The 17,804-nt window shown below is 63.6% G+C and overlaps 4 protein-coding genes and 1 non-coding gene across 24 annotated transcripts in view; 2 read left to right on the forward strand and 3 right to left on the reverse strand.

The window, feature by feature from the left end:
* RAB40C (RAB40C, member RAS oncogene family) overlaps nucleotides 1-3,057 on the forward strand; it is a 48,794-nt gene extending 45,737 nt beyond the window's left edge. For all 4 annotated transcript variants that reach the window (XM_054533279.1, XM_054533280.1, XM_002825919.4 and 1 more), the window contains one exon: nucleotides 1,126-3,057. In XM_054533279.1, coding sequence (XP_054389254.1) covers nucleotides 1,126-1,406 — 281 coding nt within the window. In that variant the 3' untranslated portion in view covers nucleotides 1,407-3,057. The remainder of the gene's footprint in view (nucleotides 1-1,125) is intronic.
* A 571-nt stretch (nucleotides 3,058-3,628) lies between these two features.
* Nucleotides 3,629-7,626, forward strand: WFIKKN1 (WAP, follistatin/kazal, immunoglobulin, kunitz and netrin domain containing 1). Its single transcript, XM_024233320.2, has 2 exons — nucleotides 3,629-5,180; nucleotides 6,090-7,626. The coding sequence occupies exons 1-2, from the start codon at nucleotides 5,010-5,012 to the stop codon at nucleotides 7,563-7,565; spliced, it is 1,647 nt and encodes a 548-aa protein (XP_024089088.2). The 5' UTR covers nucleotides 3,629-5,009; the 3' UTR covers nucleotides 7,566-7,626.
* A 313-nt stretch (nucleotides 7,627-7,939) lies between these two features.
* Nucleotides 7,940-10,515, reverse strand: METTL26 (methyltransferase like 26). Of its 17 annotated transcripts, none has more exons than XM_054533284.2 (6): nucleotides 9,533-10,288; nucleotides 8,961-9,217; nucleotides 8,791-8,850; nucleotides 8,399-8,521; nucleotides 8,229-8,307; nucleotides 7,940-8,154 (listed from the first exon to the last, which is right to left on the reverse strand). In XM_054533284.2, the coding sequence occupies exons 1-6, from the start codon at nucleotides 9,791-9,793 to the stop codon at nucleotides 8,107-8,109; spliced, it is 828 nt and encodes a 275-aa protein (XP_054389259.1). In that variant the 5' UTR covers nucleotides 9,794-10,288; the 3' UTR covers nucleotides 7,940-8,106. The 17 variants fall into 17 exon arrangements, with proteins under 17 accessions (XP_054389259.1, XP_054389260.1, XP_002825969.3 ...); XM_054533285.2 differs by having other exon boundaries at nucleotides 8,927-9,217; nucleotides 9,533-10,286; XM_002825923.5 differs by having other exon boundaries at nucleotides 8,399-8,466; nucleotides 9,055-9,217; nucleotides 9,533-10,268.
* TRNAG-CCC (transfer RNA glycine (anticodon CCC)) lies at nucleotides 10,175-10,245 on the reverse strand. Its single transcript has one exon. It is a non-coding gene; the product is annotated as a tRNA-Gly (tRNA).
* A 3,999-nt stretch (nucleotides 10,516-14,514) lies between the features above and the next one.
* Nucleotides 14,515-17,683, reverse strand: LOC100444174 (delta-like protein 3; the record flags this gene model as incomplete). Its single annotated transcript, XM_054535074.1, is given in 3 exon segments — nucleotides 14,515-14,558; nucleotides 16,920-17,419; nucleotides 17,421-17,683. Coding segments are annotated over 3 exon segments (807 nt in total), but the record flags the coding sequence as incomplete, so codon positions are not given.
* Between the last annotated feature and the right edge of the window lie 121 nt (nucleotides 17,684-17,804).

The following is a 17,804-nucleotide window of genomic DNA, read 5'->3' on the forward strand; positions in this document are numbered from 1 at the left end:
CCGGGGGGCACAGGAGCAGCTGGTGACCCCTCTCAGGGTGCTGCCGTGGCCGCTGCACTCTGCCATGCCTGTGGGTCCCTGGCATTGCTGGTGTGGGCAGTGTGTTCTCACTCGTTCCTGGTTCCGGGGCTGGTCCTGCTTCAGGGGAGCACAGGAGCCGTGCCTGCAGCTTTGTGTTGTGTCATCCACTCTTCCTGGGAGGCCACGTCCTTGATCAGAGGCCCCCGTGAAGCCCCCCTCAGGGAGGTGGTACTGTTGATTTTGTGGTGCCTCCCAGCAGGGTTCACTGCTGAACAGGGAGAGGGTGGCTGACGGTGTCATCGTCCTTCTTAAGAGGAAGCACAGGCCTGGCACGGTGGCTCACTCCTGTAATCCCAGCACTTTGGGAGGCCGCAGCAGGTGGGTCACCTGAAGTCAGGAGTTCGAGACCAGCCTGGCCAACACGGTGAAACCCTGTCTCTACTAAAAATGCAAAAACTAACCGGGCGTGGTGGCGCACGCCTGTAATCCCAGCTACTCGGGAGGCTGAGGCAGGAGAATTGCTTGAACTCAGGAGGCGGAGGTTGCGGTGAGCAGAGATCGCACCACTGCACTCGAGCCTGGGCGACAGGACAAGACCCCGTCTCAAAAAAAAGAAAGGAAGCACGGGGAGCCATGAAGAGCCTGGTTGTACCCCGGGCCATCATACCCAGCCCCCACCATACGGAGCTCCTCTCCCCAGCTCCGCAGACTTGAGCTGGTCAGTCGAGCTAGATTGAGTCAAAACCCAACCAGAGACACAGGAGAGGCTCCAGAGCAGGTTGGCTTGAAGGGCCAGATCGCACAGCCCTCACACAGGGAGCTGCAGCATCCAGGCCAGGAGCTGGGCAGAGCGGCCTCTGGAAGCCCTGCAGCAGCACCGCCCAGCGTGCCTGGCTTTAGGGAGCAAGGCAGGGGATGGGGTGCCAGTGGACACATCTGTGCTGGGCGGAGAAGTTTGGGCGTCCAGGTCCTCCAGGAGCCCAGTCCTGGGAACACCACTAGGAGTGTGGAGACCCTGCCAGGCTTCTCTTGGGCAGCTCAGGTCTCCCTGCACAGGGCCTCCCCCCCACAGCCCCATGGTCTGACACCCCCTCTGCCCCACAGTGTTCAGCCTGCAGGACCTCTGCTGCCGGGCCATCGTCTCCTGCACACCCGTGCACCTCATCGACAAGCTTCCACTGCCCGTCACCATCAAGAGCCACCTCAAGTCCTTCTCGATGGCCAACGGCATGAACGCGGTTATGATGCACGGCCGTTCCTACTCGCTGGCCAGTGGGGCCGGGGGTGGCGGCAGCAAGGGCAACAGCCTCAAGAGGTCCAAGTCCATCCGCCCACCCCAGAGCCCCCCCCAGAACTGCTCGCGGAGTAACTGCAAGATCTCCTAGCGGGGACGGGCGGGGCCGCCTGTGCAGATGCCGGGAGGGCTCGAGCTGGACATTCCTGGCTGGACGCCAGGCCAGTGCCGCCTGCGTGGGGACTGTCCACACAGCTGCCTCAGAAGCGCCGGGCTTTCCTCACACCTGAGCTGGGTGCGAGGAGGAGCATGCACGGACCATGCGCAGCAGGCGGGAGGAGGGGGCGTGGCTGGGCTGCTGGTGCTTCCGGGAATCTTGGTCTGAAACAAGCCGGGCCTCCCCAGCTGCCTGGGCTCGACCGGCGGGGAGCCTGGTTCGCCTTTCTTATTTATATAGAGAACACTTCACTTTTTTGTACATTTTTAAGGGGCCTTCAGGGAAGCCTGGGTGTGGCCCGGTGGTGGTGCACTGGTGACTTCATGGCCACGCCAGCTGTGGGGACGCACTCGGGACTCCTCGAGAGGGGATTCGTGGCAGCGATGGCAAGGCATCCTGTGAATCCATGCGCTGCGAGTGGCGGGGCTGCCCAGAGGCCAGGGGAGCAGACAGGGCCGGTGCTCCCTCTGGAAGCTTGGGTGACCTGGGCCCTGGCTCCCACGGGATGGAGGGTATGGTCCTGTGGTCAGAGCCCAAGCAGCACTCAGGAGAGGGGAGAAAGGAGGTGCACCTGGGAGCCCACACTTATGTTGCTCCCCAAATCCCTCCCCACGTGGGGCTGAGAACCTTCCTGCTGTGATGTGACACCTTCGGGGACACTGAGCACTCAAAACTCAGATCATCATCTTGCCCACCCTGGAGAGTGCAGAGCTATCTGCAGACTTAGGAATACTCGATGGGTGGCGGCGCAGACCCCGGGCACCTGCGTGCAGCCTCCTGTTCTCGGCAGCTTCTGTCGCTGGCCCTGGGGTCCCCACAGCTGCAGCTCTCCTGTGAGGTCGCACGGCATCAGAACCATCCTGACCTTCTTAGGGACGTGCCTGGAACCACCTCGTCCACGTCCCGTCCACCTGGGGGCCTCGGGAGGCTAGGCCCCTCCTCAAAGGCCCACCAGCCCAGCACTCATGCTGAGCCCCAGGCACACAGGGCCGGCCACCTCTCTCCTGAACCCATTGGCCGCTCCTCCACCCAGTGCTTCTGCCCACGCCTGCCCCAGCAGCCCCTCTGCAGGGTTGCTGTCGCCTGGGCCTGCCCACAGCACTGGTGCTCACCTCTACCTCCTGCCCTCAGGCCACGCGGCACGACATGGCCAGCATGCAGAAGGAGCCCTCCCGGGACCCAGGACCCCCATGGTGGACTCCGCGGCACATGCTTCCCAAGGTGGTCCCACGGAGGGTGTTAAGTGGGCACCAGTGGACTCGCCCCATGGCCCGTTCCTGGGAGATGAGGGCTGTGGCCTGCGTGAACTGCCAGATGAGTAAGGGAACCCCAGGCAGGCGGCCCTGCCACAGCCCCCAAAGACACTGGCCTCCTGCTCCAGCTTCCCTGTCCCAGCCCCACCTGTCCTGTTGCTGCCAGCAGGGCCCTTGTTTGGGATTATGAACAAACCTCACAGACTTTGAGGACCTAGATAGTCCTGCATTCACGGCATCAACACTACCCGCACTGCTGTTGGACACTCCATCATTCCTGGTTCTTTCCGAACCGTTCTTCTTTGTACAGTAAATGTAATTCGGCTATGGTCCCCACGTTTTGTTGTGTGTGGTGGGGTGGGTCTGGCAGTGGCGGTGCCCCGTGCCAGGGGCCAGTGCTGCTTCGTACCCGGCAAACTGACCTCTGGCCTTTGTTTTTGCCTGCTGTCCCCTGCGCTGACTGGGCCGACCTGCCGCGGTTGGCTGGGTGTGCCTAAGTGAGGGCTGGAGCTGGGCTGGAGCAGCTGGGTCTGGTCACAGCCATTCTCCTCTTCCTGGTGGATGGAATCCCAGCTGGGCTGTGCCGAGCCCTCGCTCACGGTCCCCGGCAGCAGATGGCCTGGGGTGGACTGTCCCCAACAGCAGCAGCACCCCAGAGGGCCAGGCCCTCCAGTCAGTCGGCCCCCTCAGCAGAGAGCCGCCTGCACACTGGCCAATCTGGGGTGCCTGCCATGCCTGGCCCAGGGGTGTGTGAACACCCCGGAGCTCACAGCTGAGCTGGAACGGGGCACTCCAGTTGGTACAGGGACCACAGCCTCTGGCTCAGGTGCCTCCCTGTGCTGTTTCGTGGGCACATCCGGGCCTTAAGCCCCTCCCTGGCAGCTCCAGCCCAATCTGGCCTAGCTACCCCCACCCCCACGCTATCAGGGCCCACCCCCAGTCCCCTTGTAGAGCAGGGACTGTGGCGCCAGACCAGGCTCCTGTTACCCTGCTTCCTGGGTCAGAGGTCAGTCACAGGGTCAGGGGGACACTCCCATCCGGTGTCAGAGAGAACCACTCCCTGAGGCCCCAGACTTCTGGAGCCACAGAGGGTTTAGAAGAGCAGATTCCAGGCAGCCTTTTGTCCTGCTGCGCCAGCCAGGCCAGCCCCCTGCCCTCCCCAAGGAAGAGGAGCCAGACTGGGGATGTGTGCCCCGCCGACGGGGGCTGGGGCAGGGCAAGGCTCTGGTGCCCCGGGACGCTTGCTCTTTTCAGCCACAGACGCCCTTGCACTTGGCCTTCCCTTGGGTGGTGCCATCCCATGCAGAGCCACGTCCAGGGCTGCGCGGTGCGTGGGCCGAGGCTCCGGCATCAGCGTTTGGGGCTGTTCTTATGTTTGTGGGCGGCCACAGGCCTCTTCCTGCTGCACCTGCCCCGCCTTGGGGACAGGCCCGAGCCCCAAGCCCGCAGCCTGATTTCAGGGATGGGGGTCTCTGGGAATGCAGTCCTGCCGGGTTGGGCCCCACTCCAACAGGGGCAGCAGAGCAGAGGAGGCCGGGCCGTGCTGGGCGTCCTGCAGACCCCTGTGCCCCTAAAACAGCCACGGAGGGGAAGGAACCTTGGAGCGGAGCGAAGCCCTCGGCCTGACCCGGACGCACGTGACCGTTGTCAGCTTGGACCCGGCCTGGGGGACCCAGGCTGTGGTCAGCCATGCTCTGCGGGGAGGGCCTGTGCCCGCCACCCCCACGGCACAGGAGCCTGGGGTCCAGAGGGCGTCAGGACAAAAGCTGGGATCTGCTGGCCCTGCCCCCACCCTACTGAGGGTTGTCAAGGAGACTGATCTCAGCCCAGGGGTGGAGGAAGGGGTTCAGGTTACAGGGTCCCCTCCCCTCCCCCTCTGCAGCCAGAGCCAGCCCTTCTCCACCCCCGGTGACCCTCATGGCCAGTGGCTCTGTGCTCATGGGCCTCTGGCCCCTCCCCAACCTCCTCCCCTCTGCCCTGCGCTGACCAGGGCCTGGGAGCCCCCGCACGGTTCAGACAGAGGGGCCAGGCTGAAGCTGGAGAGGAACCAGCGTCACACAGACGGCCTCTGAGAACTTGGAGACCCCGTTATCCACCCAGCAGGGGCGTCAGGACAAGCATCTGCTGCAGGCTTCGGCCTCAGGGGCGAAAGGGAGCCCCCGGGGTCCTGGTGGGGGTGCCGACCACAGGCCCGGAGGGTGGATGCCTGCAGGAAGCTGGGCTCTGCGGAGCCCGAGGAGGGGCTGGTGGCCACACCCCCCGGCCCCCTGGCTCGGCGGCCCTCATGCCCGCGCCACGGCCACTCCTGCCGCTCCTGCTCCTCCTCCGGCTGACCTCGGGGGCCGGCTTGCTGCCAGGGCCGGGGAGCCACCCGGGCGTGTGCCCCAACCAGCTCAGCCCTAACCTGTGGGTGGACGCCCAGAGCACCTGTGAGCGCCAGTGTAGCGGGGACCAGGTAAGTGCAGTCGGGCCGGGGTCCCGGGCCTTGGGGCAGCCAGCCTGGGCAAGATCCTGCTGGAGGTGCCACCTTCTGCCTGGGCTCCCCAGACTTCTGGGGGGTCTGGGTCTGGGCCCCTTGAGGGGCCCAGAGACAGCCCCATCGTTGCCCTCATTTGTCTTAAGAATAAGAGCCCTCCCAACTCCAGCTTTCATGCTCCCCTTGTGCCTCCATCCTGGGCACCATCATCCTCAGCAACCACCCCCACCCCGTCACTGCCTCTCCCCCCACCCTCTCCTTCCATCTTCTCCCCCCTCCCCGTCACTGCCTCTCCCCCCACCCTCTCCTTCCATCTTCTCCCCCCTCCCCGTCACTGCCTCTCCCCCCACCCTCTCCTTCCATCTTCTCCCCCCTCCCCGTCACTGCCTCTCCCCCCACCCTCTCCTTCAATCTTCTCCCCCCTCCCCGTCACTGCCTCTCCCCCCACCCTCTCCTTCAATCTTCTCCCCCCTCCCCGTCACTGCCTCTCCTCCCACCCTCTCCTTCCATCCGGGACCAGTGCAGATGGTGATGGGGGTGCTGCAGCCCATGTCCAGCCTTTGTCCTGACCTGCACCACCTGCTGGGTGGCCCTGAGCACTGTACGCCCTCTTGGGCCTCAGTTTCCTTGTCTGTACAACATAAAGAATAACGGAACTTGCTTGTGGGGGTGAGGATTCCAGAAGGTGAAGCCAGGTGGCACCTCTGGTGCGGTGGCTCCTCACACAGGATGGAAAGGACACTGAGTCCCCGGGGAAGCAGCCCTGGAGGCAGCCATAGAGCGGGGGGCTCCCTGCTACCCCACCTGGGCCTCCCCATGCAGGGGCCAGGCCAGAGCCCCCGGGCGGGGGAGCATCGGGGCTCCCACCTAAGTGTCCCCCATCCCCAGGACTGTGCGGCTGCTGAGAAGTGCTGCATCAACGTGTGTGGACTGCGGAGCTGCGTGGCAGCACGCTTCCCCGGCAGCCCAGCCGTGCCCACGACAGCGGCCTCCTGCGAGGGCTTTGCGTGCCCACAGCAGGGCTCGGACTGCGACATCTGGGATGGGCAGCCCGTGTGCCGCTGCCGTGACCGCTGTGAGAAGGAGCCCAGCTTCACCTGCGCCTCGGACGGCCTCACCTACTACAACCGCTGCTACATGGATGCCGAGGCCTGCCTGCGGGGCCTGCACCTCCACATCGTGCCCTGCAAACACGTGCTCAGCTGGCCGCCCAGCAGCCCGGGGCCACCGGAGACCACTGCCCGCCCCACACCTGGGGCCGCGCCCGTGCCTCCTGCCCTGTACAGCAGCCCCTCCCCACAGGCGGTGCAGGTGGGGGGTACGGCCAGCCTCCACTGCGACGTCAGCGGCCGCCCGCCGCCTGCTGTGACCTGGGAGAAGCAGAGTCACCAGCGGGAGAACCTGATCATGCGCCCTGATCAGATGTATGGCAACGTGGTGGTCACCAGCATCGGGCAGCTGGTGCTCTACAACGCGCAGCCCGAAGACGCCGGCCTGTACACCTGCACAGCGCGCAATGCCGCTGGCCTGCTGCGGGCTGACTTCCCACTCTCTGTGGTCCAGCGAGAGCTGGCCCGGGACAGAGCCCCCAGCATCCCAGCCCCGGCGGAGTGCCTGCCAGATGTGCAGGCCTGCACGGGCCCCACTTCCCCACACCTTGTCCTCTGGCACTTTGACCCGCAGCGGGGCGGCTGCATGACCTTCCCGGCCCGTGGCTGCAATGGGGCGGCCCGGGGCTTTGAGACCTACGAAGCGTGCCAGCAGGCCTGTGCCCGCGGCCCCGGCGACGCCTGCGTGCTGCCTGCCGTGCAGGGCCCCTGCCAGGGCTGGGAGCCGCGCTGGGCCTACAGCCCGCTGCTGCAGCAGTGCCATCCCTTTGTGTACGGTGGCTGCGAGGGCAACGGCAACAACTTCCACAGCCGCGAGAGCTGCGAGGATGCCTGCCCCGTGCCGCGCACACCGCCCTGCCGCACCTGCCGCCTCCGGAGCAAGCTGGCGCTGAGCCTGTGCCGCAGCGACTTCGCCATCGTGGGGCGGCTCACGGAGGTGCTGGAGGAGCCCGAGGCCGCCGGAGGCATCGCCCGCGTGGCGCTCGAGGATGTGCTCAAGGATGACAAGATGGGCCTCAAGTTCTTGGGCACCAAGTACCTGGAGGTGACGCTGAGTGGCATGGACTGGGCCTGCCCCTGCCCAAACATGACGGCGGGCGATGGGCCGCTGGTCATCATGGGTGAGGTACGCGATGGCGTCGCCATGCTGGACGCCGGCAGCTACGTCCGGGCCGCCAGCGAGAAGCGTGTCAAGAAGATCTTGGAGCTGCTGGAGAAGCAGGCCTGCGAGCTGCTCAACCGCTTCCAGGACTAGCCCCTGCAAGGGGCCTGCGCCACCCCGTCCTGGTGAATAAACGCACTCCTTGTGTCCTAGACCTCCTGGCTTGCTGCTGCTGGTCGGGCGACCCTCATCCTTCCAGGTGCCCCATCCCCAGCCAGTTTCCACTGGGGCCTTGCCACCCACTGGGGCTTGGGCTTTGGTACAAGGTCACCAGGGAGTGCCTGTCTGCCCCTGCATCCCCAACCAGCTCCATCCTGCCTCAGCAGCTGTCTCGTCCCCAATCCCACTGCCTGAGCTCCAGCAGCAAGGATCAGGACGTCCCAAGCCCTTGACCCCACAGGAGACTCCGCCTCCCACCCACCCTCACAAGGTGCTCCTAGGAGGAGGCGGGGCGGACACCAGCAAGCTGGCAGCAGGACATGCTTTATTCTGAGCAGGCTGCATCCTTGGGCCACAGGCTGAGAGCACAGACTGGGTGGGGCTGTCTTCCACAAGGTCCGGCCTAGGGAGGCAGGGTTCGTGCCTCACAGAGCCTCCGGCAGGAATGCAGGTGTGCGGGGGGTGAAGAAGGGGCTTAGTTTTTCTGGAAGATCAGGCATTTGTTGTTGGCTGGCATGTCCACCTGGAGAAACGCTTTGCTGGAGGATGGCCCTCAACCCCTAGAGAGGTTGCCTGGGCCCCCGCTCCCCCACCTACCATCCTCTCCAGGAGCAGGCCACTGGCCTTTCCCAGGTCCTCCAGGAGGGCTGTGTCCCGAAGCCCCCATTCTGGGTTCCTGCAGAGGGTGGGGAGATAGAGTCATAGCCTGGGGGGTGCCACCCAAGCCACCTGCCACCTGAGCCAGACCCCCCGCCACTAGCTCTGACCTGCATCTGAGCATCAGGTCAAAGTCCACGTTGCTCTGGGGGGAGATCTTCCCATTGATGGCATAGGGCTGTGGGCATGGGGACACAGCCCACTGGACCAAGGTCGGGTATTTCCCAGAGAGCCTGGGACAGACTCGCAGGCTGGGGTTCGGAGAATGAAAGGGCACCCCCTCCCTGTCCCCAAGAGGGAGTCAGCCAAGGCCAGGCTGGTGGGCAAGGGGGTTAGGGAGGCTGGCAGGTGACCCAGGGAGGGGTACAGAGTGGAAGTGGAGGGGAGGCCGTGCTGGTGGCTGGGCGGGGGGCAGGGAGCCCAGGAGGGAGGACTCTCAGTAGGGCAGGAGAGAGCAGCTAGGACTGGGAGCGGGAGGCCCGCCATGGACAGGCCCACTCACCCCGTAGGTGATGAGCAGGGCCCTGGGTTTGAGCAGGCATCCTGCTGCTCTGAAGAGCCCCTGGGGAGTAGGGAACAGGACGGCAGTGAGGTGCTGCCCCCAACAGAAGCCAGGCCCTGAGGCTGGAGACCCTCACCCCGACTGTGATGGGGGAGGCTGGAGACCCTCACCCCAACTGTGATGGGGGCATATCTGGCATCCCGGCTGCCCCCATGCAGGGTGAGGAGTGCCACGGCAGACACCCTTGCTGGGCTCCCCACAGACCTCCGTGCAGCGCAGGGGGCTGACATGGGCCATGTTGATGCAGAGCAACAGGTCCAGCGACTGCGGCAGGATCCCGCCCCAGTGCTCCCAGCCCCACGTCACGTCCAGGTGCAGCGGGGCCTTCACGTTGGTCAGCCCCTGGGCTTGCGTGGTGGCCGCGATGCTGCAGGAGGGGAACGCTTGGGTGGGGGCCGAGTCCTGCGCACCCGCCTTTCCGACACCCCCACAGAGTTTCTTAGGGGAGGCTGGGGGGCACGTTGAGGAGCGGAGGCCAAAGCGGCTGGGAAGGGGGACCCCGAGGCCCACCCACTTCCGCAGCCGCGGGGGCCGCACAGCTAGGGCCTGCCCCGGGGGCACCCCCAGGCTCCCACCCCGCACCCTCAGAGCCCAAGCCGCATCCTTTTCCTCCGGGGCTGCGGGGCGTGGGCTCTTGAGGCCCCGGATCGCCGCACCGGAGTGGCCGCCCCGGGGGCCGCACCTGTCCAGGCAGCGCTGGTCCACGTCCGACGGCTGCCACTCGGCCAGGGGGAAGGCCCGCGCGAAGTGCGCCACGTGCTGGCCGGAGCCCGAGGCCACCTCGAGTACGCGGACGCCGCGCTGGGCCGGGTCCAGGTACTGCCGCAGCACGTGCAGGATGGGATCCTTGTTCCGCTCCGCGGCCGCCGCCACCAGCATCGCGGCCGCAACAACTCTCCGCCGCAGAACCGGCGCGGGTCGCGTCGGGGGCGGTGGCCGGCATCCCGCGGGGCACGTCGGGAGCTGTAGTCCAGATGCCGCGGGGCGCGTCGGGAGCTGATAAACTACAATTCCCAGGAGTACGCGCGCCTCCCGTTAAAGGACCCGCAGCCGCCAGAGGCACGGTGGGGAGCGGCTCAGCGGTAGGTGGCGGCCCCGGGCAGGGGACTGAACGGCGAGCTTGGCTTGCTGGTTTACAGGCGCCTCAGCTCAGGCACCCTGTCGCCCATGGCCGTCCAGGGTTTTCAGGGCACCTGTGTCACTCTCCGAAATGTGTGTCAGCGCTGCACCAGACTGGGCGCCTTCCCTTGGTTTCTGGTTTTCTCTCCTTTAAAATTTCTGGCGTTAGCGAGAGTTCGTTGTTCAAATGGGGAAAAGAGTCTGCTGCGCCGCCCGGGAATCGAACCCGGGTCGCAAGAATGGGAATCTTGCATGATACCACTACACCAGCGGCGCTGTTAGAAGTCGTTGCCGCCGTGAAGTCAAGAGACTGTGACGCGGCGAGTCCTCTGCGCATGCGCCACGACTGGCGCCGGGCTCAGCGCAAGGGAGCCGGCGACTGCATGGGAGGACCCAGCTGGCGGGGCCGCGACGGTAAGAGTCTCGCGGTGCCCCCCAGTGCCGGAGGGGAAGGAGCGGGCGTGAAGGACGCGGGCTGGAGGACAGTCTCGATTCGGGCCTGAGCCGTGGAAACCGTTGGCCTTTGTGAGCCGATGGGGGCGGGACCCTGTCGGGGCGGGGCTGGGGAGGGGGCGGGGTTGGGGAGAGGGCGGGGCTGGGGAGAGGGCGGGGCTGGGCTGGGGCCCCCTTTTGGGACGAGTTTAGGGCGGGGTTGCCGGAGGGGCGGGGCCATATCGGGGCGGGTCCGAGAGATGAGGCGGGGCTAGGGGAGGGGCGGGACATGAGCGTGGACGGGCGAGTTGGGGCGGGGCCAGAGCGGGGTTGCAGCAGGGGCGGCAGGGGTGGCAGGGGCGGCAGGCGTGGCAGAGGGCGGGGCGGGCGGTCCCAGCCTGCAGGAACTGGGCGGTCTGCGGGAGGGGCACGAATAATGCCCCAATAATGCCCCAGGGTTTCTCTGTGACACTAGGGTAACAGCACCAGCTCGGAGCCCACGGATAGTGTGAGGGGTCGGTTGGTGACCCCCGAAATCAAGTCACAGGCCACGATTTGTGTGCGCCCGAGGGTTGGGGTCCCAGCCTCAGAGCCGGGCTCTGCTCCAGAAAGTGCCGAGCGCCTAGCTCTGCAGTCAGGACTGGCTTAGCGCCTCTGCTGGACCGTTTTTCACCAATGGGAACCCCATATCGCTCTGGCTAGGGCGAGGACGTTGGAAGGGGTAAACCAGGGAGGGCCAGTCACGTGGCTCAGGGCAGGAGAGTGGCTTACAGTCTGCCAGTCTGGGACTGGGAACGCGGGCCATGGCGGGCTCAGGGAGTCAGGGGTCAGGGACAGCCCTGCCAGGAGATGTTGGCGTCCGCCGTGGTGGTGACTGGCCAGACCCTGCAGCAGGCTCTCCGGCTCAAGCCCACGCTTTCCTCGCCTGACCGGCCGCCTCCATCTCTCCTTCCGTGGGCTGAGCACTTTCCCTGCGCCTCCTTCAACGCGCACCCTGCCCCCAACCCCCACCTCGAGGAGAGCCCCAGGAGGAGGGACCTATGATGACCAGGGGATCTCCTGGGGCCCAGGCACCTCTCCTCACCCAGATTTCACCTGGGCTTCCCTAGGCACAGGAAAGAGGAGCCCGAGATCAGTCTCTCTGGGCCTCCCTGCTTCCCCCCTTGAATGGAGCTGCGTTCAGGAGCTGTCCACAGTGCCCAGCGCATGGCGGGTTTAATGTTGCCTGACCTCAGGCTGGTGCTTGCCTGCACGCTCATGACTTGGGGATGCATGCTGGGTAGGCCCCACCTGCTCTCGGCACCCCCTGAGCTCAGAGCCTGGGAGGGCAGCAGCCGGACTGGATGTGTCTGAGCGGAGGCATTTGCTGCAATGGCCACATGTGAGCACACACTCTCTGGGATGTTGTGGATGCGTGTCAGTGGCTGGCAGGGGTCTGGGACCCCCACGGGATGCCAAACATGGAGCCCTGGAAGGGTCCCCGAGCCCCTGCCCTCCTGGTGGTGTCCCCCCTTAGGTAGCTGGGGTCAAAGCTGTAGAAGCTCAGCCTCTCCTGAGACTGAATTTGGCCCCCCAAAACCCCTCTTGAAGAACCTACCTTTCACCGGGTGGAAAGGACTGTGACACAGGCCACCCTTCCCAGTGCGTGTTTATCTACATGATAAAATACCACTGCCCCGAGTGCCCCCGTGTCCTGGATTCCATGCTGGGAGGGACACGGAGTCCCGGTCATGCCCATACAGCAGCACCTGCTGGCCTTGGCCTTGACGCTCATGCCCAGTCCCTGGACACATCCTGCTGGGAAGGATGGGACCCCTCGCTGCGCCTCCCCCTCCAGGAGCCTGCCTGCCCCATCCGTCTTGGGGTCTGGCTTACAGGAGGTATTCGGGGATGCCTAAGGAGGGGCAATTCCTGTTGAGCCTTAGCTCCTCAGCCTCCTCCGCCACAGAGGGCCTGCAGGGCTCAGCCCCACGTGCACCCATCCTCACACTCCCAGAGGGCCATCCTGGGAGTCCAGGCCCATGGCATTCAGGCCCAGCAGCAGGGTCCAGCTCCTCTCCTGGGGTCCAGTGCCACGTGCTCCATGCTCTGGACCCCACCCTGGGGTCCTGAGCGTCCTTCCTAAGCCCTCTGCAGCCCCCTTCCATCCCCACACCCACCACTACTTTCCTTGGTGTCTGAGTTTCGGTGGTTGCTGTAGGAAATTACCCCAGAGCTTGGTGGCTTAAAACAAATGTATTTTCTCACAGTCTGGAGACGAGAAGCTCAAGACACAGGTGTCAGCTCCCTCCAAAGGCCCTGCAGGAAAGTCCTTCCTGCCTCTTCCAGTGTCTGGTGGCCCCAGGTGATCCTGGGCTCGTGACCACGTCAGTCCAATCTTCCAGTCCTCACGCAGCCTTCTCTTCCTTGTGTCTGTGCCCAAATCTCCCTCTCCTTTGTCTTGCAAGGGCACCTGTGATTGGATTTAGGGCCCACCCTCATCCCAGATGATTTTTTTTTTTTTTTTTTTTGAGATGGAGTCTTGCTCTGTCACCCAGGCTGGAGTGCAGTGGCGCGATCTCGGCTCACTGCAAGCTCCGCCTCCCGGGTTCACGCCATTCTCCTGCCTCAGCCTCCCGAGTAGCTGGGACTACAGGCGCCTGCCACTACGCCCAGCTAATTTTTTTGTATTTTTAGTAGAGACGGGGTTTCACCGTGTTAGCCAGGATGGTCTCGATCTCCTGACCTTGTGATCCGCCCGCCTCGGCCTCCCAAAGTGCTGGGATTACAGGTGTGAACCATCGCACCCGGCTTTTTTTTTTTTTTTTTTTTTTAAGACAGAGTCTCGCTCTGTTGCCCAGGCTGGAATGCAGTGGCACGATCTCGGCTCACTGCAACCTCTGCCTCCCGGGTTCAAGCAATTCTCCTGCTGCAGCCTCCCGAGTAGCTGAGATTACAGGTGCCCGCCACCACTCCCGGCTAATTTTTGTATTTTTAGTAGAGACTGGGTTTCGCCGTGTTGGCCAGGCTGGTCTCGAACTCCTGACCTCAGGTGATCCGCCCACCTCGGCCTCCCAAAGTGCTGGGATGACAGGCGTGAGCCACGACTACTGGCCCCAGATGATTTCATCTCAAAATCCTTGCTTTGATTATATTTGCAAAAGTTTATTCCAAATAAGGTTGCATTCTGAAGTTCCAGGTGGATGTATTTTTGGGGGGCCACCATTGGATCTGGGGACAGGCTGAATAGTTCTGAAGAAACTGAGTGGCAGACTCCAGCCAGATCCCTTTCTTGGGGGGCCAGTGGTTGCCTCCTCCATCGGCAGAACCTGAGCCAGAACCTTGAAGGAACCTGTCTTCAAGTCTGGGTGGGTCAGGGCATGGGTTTTAGATCTGGAAAACCGACTGAGGATGACTGAAAACCTGAGCTTTGTTCACTTTTTACATAAAATCTTAGTATCATAACTAGAGCCTTTTTCAAGAGGAAAAAAGCACTTTTTTATTAGGATGATTGGGGTCTGTGAGGACCCTGCATGCTGGGGGAGGCCCCTTCCATCCAGCTGTCCTGCTCCAGGCCCTGTCCCCCTCCCCTGCCACCAAAAATGTGGCCTCTGTGGGGGCTTCACAAGCGAAGACAGTGTCTGTCCAGGGGAAGGCGGGCAGGAGACGCTGACCTCACCAGGAGCCACAGCCTGTGCCGGGCCGGTGAGGGCTCCTGCCCAACTCGAACTGGCCCCAGGCCCCTGCAGCTGAGCTGGGGGCACGTCCAACCTCTTGGGTCCCTGCCCAGGCCCCATGGATGCCACTCTAAGCGTGGGAGCCCTGCCAGCTGTCCTCAGGCCAAGTGGGGCCGGGAAGGCCCCTCTGGGGCAGACCAGCCTACCCCTGGCGGGTGCCAGGGATGTCAGCTGCTGGCCCTCACAATCTGGCCTTCCCGCTTCCTCAGCTCCCCCGGCTCCCTGCTGCCCTGAGGACCCCTGGGCTCTCCCCCGCCCCCTGTCTGTTTTTGCCACTGCTCCTCCCAGGGAGCCCTTATGAGGGCTGCTGGACCCAAGCTTTGACCTCAGATATGGCCTATTGTTGGGGCTGGATGTTTGGGCCTCGTGGCTTGACCACCAGTGGCTGAAGCAAACGCTAGCGCTGCTGGGCTCTGGGCCAGTCCAGCTTGTCGTTGCCGCCTGCAGTGGGCCCCAAGGGTGGGGGGCCACCTTCGGGAGCCTGTGTGAACTGGGGTTATGCCCTTCCCCACATGGGGCTTCCCTCCCCAGCACCGCCCGCACTCTAACTCAGCTGGTCCTTGCTGCCAGGTCTTCCGCAGGAGCATATGCCCTCAGGCCACAGGCCCCCCAGCACCCTGTCCTGCCTCCCTGGCCTATATGAGTGATTGTGCTGAAGGCCACTGGGAGAAGCCGGGGCAGGACGCAGGCTGCACAGATGACGGAGATCACATTGGCCTTCCTTAAAGGACACGCTGCCCGATGCTGGTGGGGGGAGGGGAAGTGGGGGAGTGGGGAAGGTGGGGGCAGGGGTGGGGGCGGGAGGCAGAAAAGAGTCCGTGAGGAGTCCTTCCTAGGGGATATCTCAGGCTTGGCCTCCCTGGATGTGGCTTGCCATCTCCTCTGCCCTCTCAGGGCCACAGGCCTGGCCCAACCCTGCAGAGAAGGCAGCTGGGGATGGAAACCTCTTTCCTTCAGCTCTTCAGCCGTGCTGAGGACGGGTGCAGGGCCAAGAGACACCTGGGTCAGAAGCTTCCCTGAGGGCCTCCCAGTAAGCCTGGAGCTCCCAGAAGGGAGGAGAAACAGGGCCAGTGCATGGGGTGGGGGCTCCTCGGGCTGGCCCCCCACCACCAAGAGCCTCCCCTCACCCCTCCATGTGGTGCATGTTGCTTGCCTAGAAATGTAGACAGGAAGACTCTGGGCCCTGCTGCCCACCCGCCACAGCTCCGTTTTCAGCCACAGCATCCCTGACCTCTCCTCGGAGAATGTGGGGGCCACTGGACACCCCAGGCCCTGATGCTGGCACAGGCAGTCTCCTCTTGTTCCTGGACCAAACTGAGAGTCGGGCTGCTGTTTCTCGTGGCCCAGTAACAAGATGCAGATGAACTGGGGAGGAAGAGGGTTTTTATTTCTGCAACCGGTTACAGGGAGAAGGCCTGGAAATTATCACCAGACCGAGTCAAATTACAAAGTTTTCCAGAGGTCATGTACCTTCCAACCTGGATGTCTGTGGGTAAGTGTGCATTCATCTAAAGACATAAGTGATTAACTTTTTTTCTTTTTTCTTTTTTTTTTTTTGAGATGGAGTCTTGCTCTGTCGCCCAGGCTGGAGTGCAGTGGCACTATCTCGGCTCACTATTTTTAGTAGAGACGGGGTTTCACCGTGTTAGCCAGGATGGTCTTGATTTCCTGACCTCGTGATCCACCCACCTCGGCCTCCCAAAATGCTGGGATTACAGGCGTGAGCCACCGCGCCCGGCCAAGTGATTAACTTCTTTTAATCTATAATTAAGGTCTGAGTCCTGAAGACCTTCCTCTGGAGCCTCAGTAAACTGACTTAATCTTGTTTCCTGCTAAATCATGAAGGTTTGGGGAGTTCCTTCGGGCTCCCAGTAAACTTGTCTCTGGAGGCCTGGAGAGTTTCTTCAGACCTGCAATAAACTTGTTTAATCCTAAACGGGTCCTATTAAGAATTCCTTCGTTATCTTGTCGCGCTTCAAGGCCCAAGAGAGGCCTGGGCACAACTCTTGGTGGGCTTGTGTTACATTCCAGCCTTTGAAGAAGGGCATTGGCTTTTCTTCTTTAGAGTCTTGCTCTGTCACCCAGGCTGGAGTGCAGTGATGTGATCTCAGCTCACTGCAACCTCCGCCTCCTGGGTTCAAGTGATTCTCCTGTCTCAGCCTCCCGAGTAGCTGGGATTATAGGTGCCTGCCACCCCGCCCGGCTAATTTTTTTTTTTTTTTTTTTGTATTTTTAGTAGAGATGGGGTTTCACTAAATTGGCGAGGCTGGTCTCGAACTCCTGACCTTAGGTGATCCACCTGCCTGGGCCTCCCAAAGTGCTGGGATTACAGGTATAAGCCACCGCTCCTGGACAGCTTTTTAAGCTTTTAATATTTAACTAACCACTCTGCACTGAAATAATTGTTATGGAGGCCTGCGTTAGTGAGACCTGGCCTGCCACACTCACATCTGTGGGGCAGGTACAGGAGCCCCAAGGGCCAAAGAGGCACACGTCGGGCCTCTGGGTGCACCTCAGCCTGGGGGCCAGGACGTGGGGCAGAGTGCAGCCAGGGTTCTGACTCCTGGGGTGGAAGGGAGACTCCCAGGGCACCATGTCTCTACCCAAGTCTGGGGGATGAGCCCCTTTTTCTCTTCTTAGACCCAGTCCCAAGACCCAAGCCAAGGGTGACCCTTCACACTGGCCCAGGCCTCCGCAGGCACCTTGGCTGAGGCTCCCCAAGTATGAGTGGTAAATCCTTGCCTCCAGCCTCTGCACAGAGGAGCCCAGCACAGACGCCCCCAGCACAGAGTCCCTCAGTACAGAGCCCCCAGCGCAGATACCCCCCGTAGCACAGAGCCCCCAGTACAGAGACCCACAGCACAGAATAGCCCCCCAGCACAGGGCCCCCCAGCACAGGGATCTCCCCAGCACAGGGCCCCCCCCCAGCACAGGGCCCCCCAGCACAGGGATCTCCCCAGCACAGGGCCCCCCCCCAGCACAGGGCCCCCCAGCACAGGGATCTCTCCAGCACAGAGCCCCCCCAGCACAGGGCCCCCCAGCACAGGGATCCCCCCAGCACAGGGCCCCCAGCACAGGGATGCCCCCAGCACAGGGACCCCCCAGTACAGGGATCCCCCCAGCACAGAGACCTCCAGCACAGGGCCCCCAGCACAGGGATGCCCCCGCACAGGGATGCCCCCAGCACAGGGCCCGCAGCACAGGGATGCCCCCAGCACAGGGACCCCCCAGTACAGGGATCCCCCCAGCACAGAGACCTCCAGCACAGGGATCCCCCAGCACAGGGATCCCCCAGCACAGGGCCCCCCAGCACAGGGATGCCCCCAGCACAGGGCCCGCAGCACAGAGCCCCCCAGCCAGGCACAGGGACCCCCCCAGTACAGGGATCCCCCCAGCACAGAGACCTCCAGCACAGAGATGCCCCCAGCACAGGGACCCCCAGCACAGGTTCTCCTCCAGCGCCTGTCAAAGGTGGGCCCTGGGGCTCCGAGGACCCTGCTCGCACATCGCCGCTGACCCCGCAGGGCCCTTGGGTCCTCGCCGCCAGCAGTCTGAGTGCGGTGCCCCGAGACTCACCTAGCCTCCAGGCAGCAACGGCCTTCCCGGGCAACAGGGCGCCTCGTCCGCCTTGGCCTCCGGCCGCCGGGGGCTGGGGCGGGGTTGCTGCCGGCTCCGCCCCCGCCTGCC

The sequence above is a fragment of the Pongo abelii genome, chromosome 18, assembly GCF_028885655.2.
Source record: "Pongo abelii isolate AG06213 chromosome 18, NHGRI_mPonAbe1-v2.0_pri, whole genome shotgun sequence".
NCBI lineage: Eukaryota > Metazoa > Chordata > Mammalia > Primates > Hominidae > Pongo > Pongo abelii.

Coding starts and splice junctions, on each gene's coding strand:
- WFIKKN1 (XM_024233320.2), top strand. CDS start 5,010: ATGCCCGCGCCACGGCCACTCCTGCCGCTCCTGCTCCTCCTCCGGCTG. Junction 5,181..6,089: donor GCCAGTGTAGCGGGGACCAG/GTAAGTGCAGTC, acceptor CCCCATCCCCAG/GACTGTGCGGCTGCTGAGAA.
- METTL26 (XM_054533284.2), bottom strand. CDS start 9,793: ATGCCGGCCACCGCCCCCGACGCGACCCGCGCCGGTTCTGCGGCGGAG. Junction 8,308..8,398: donor GACCTGATGCTCAGATGCAG/GTCAGAGCTAGT, acceptor CACCCTCTGCAG/GAACCCAGAATGGGGGCTTC. Junction 8,155..8,228: donor GCCTGCTCCTGGAGAGGATG/GTAGGTGGGGGA, acceptor GCGTTTCTCCAG/GTGGACATGCCAGCCAACAA.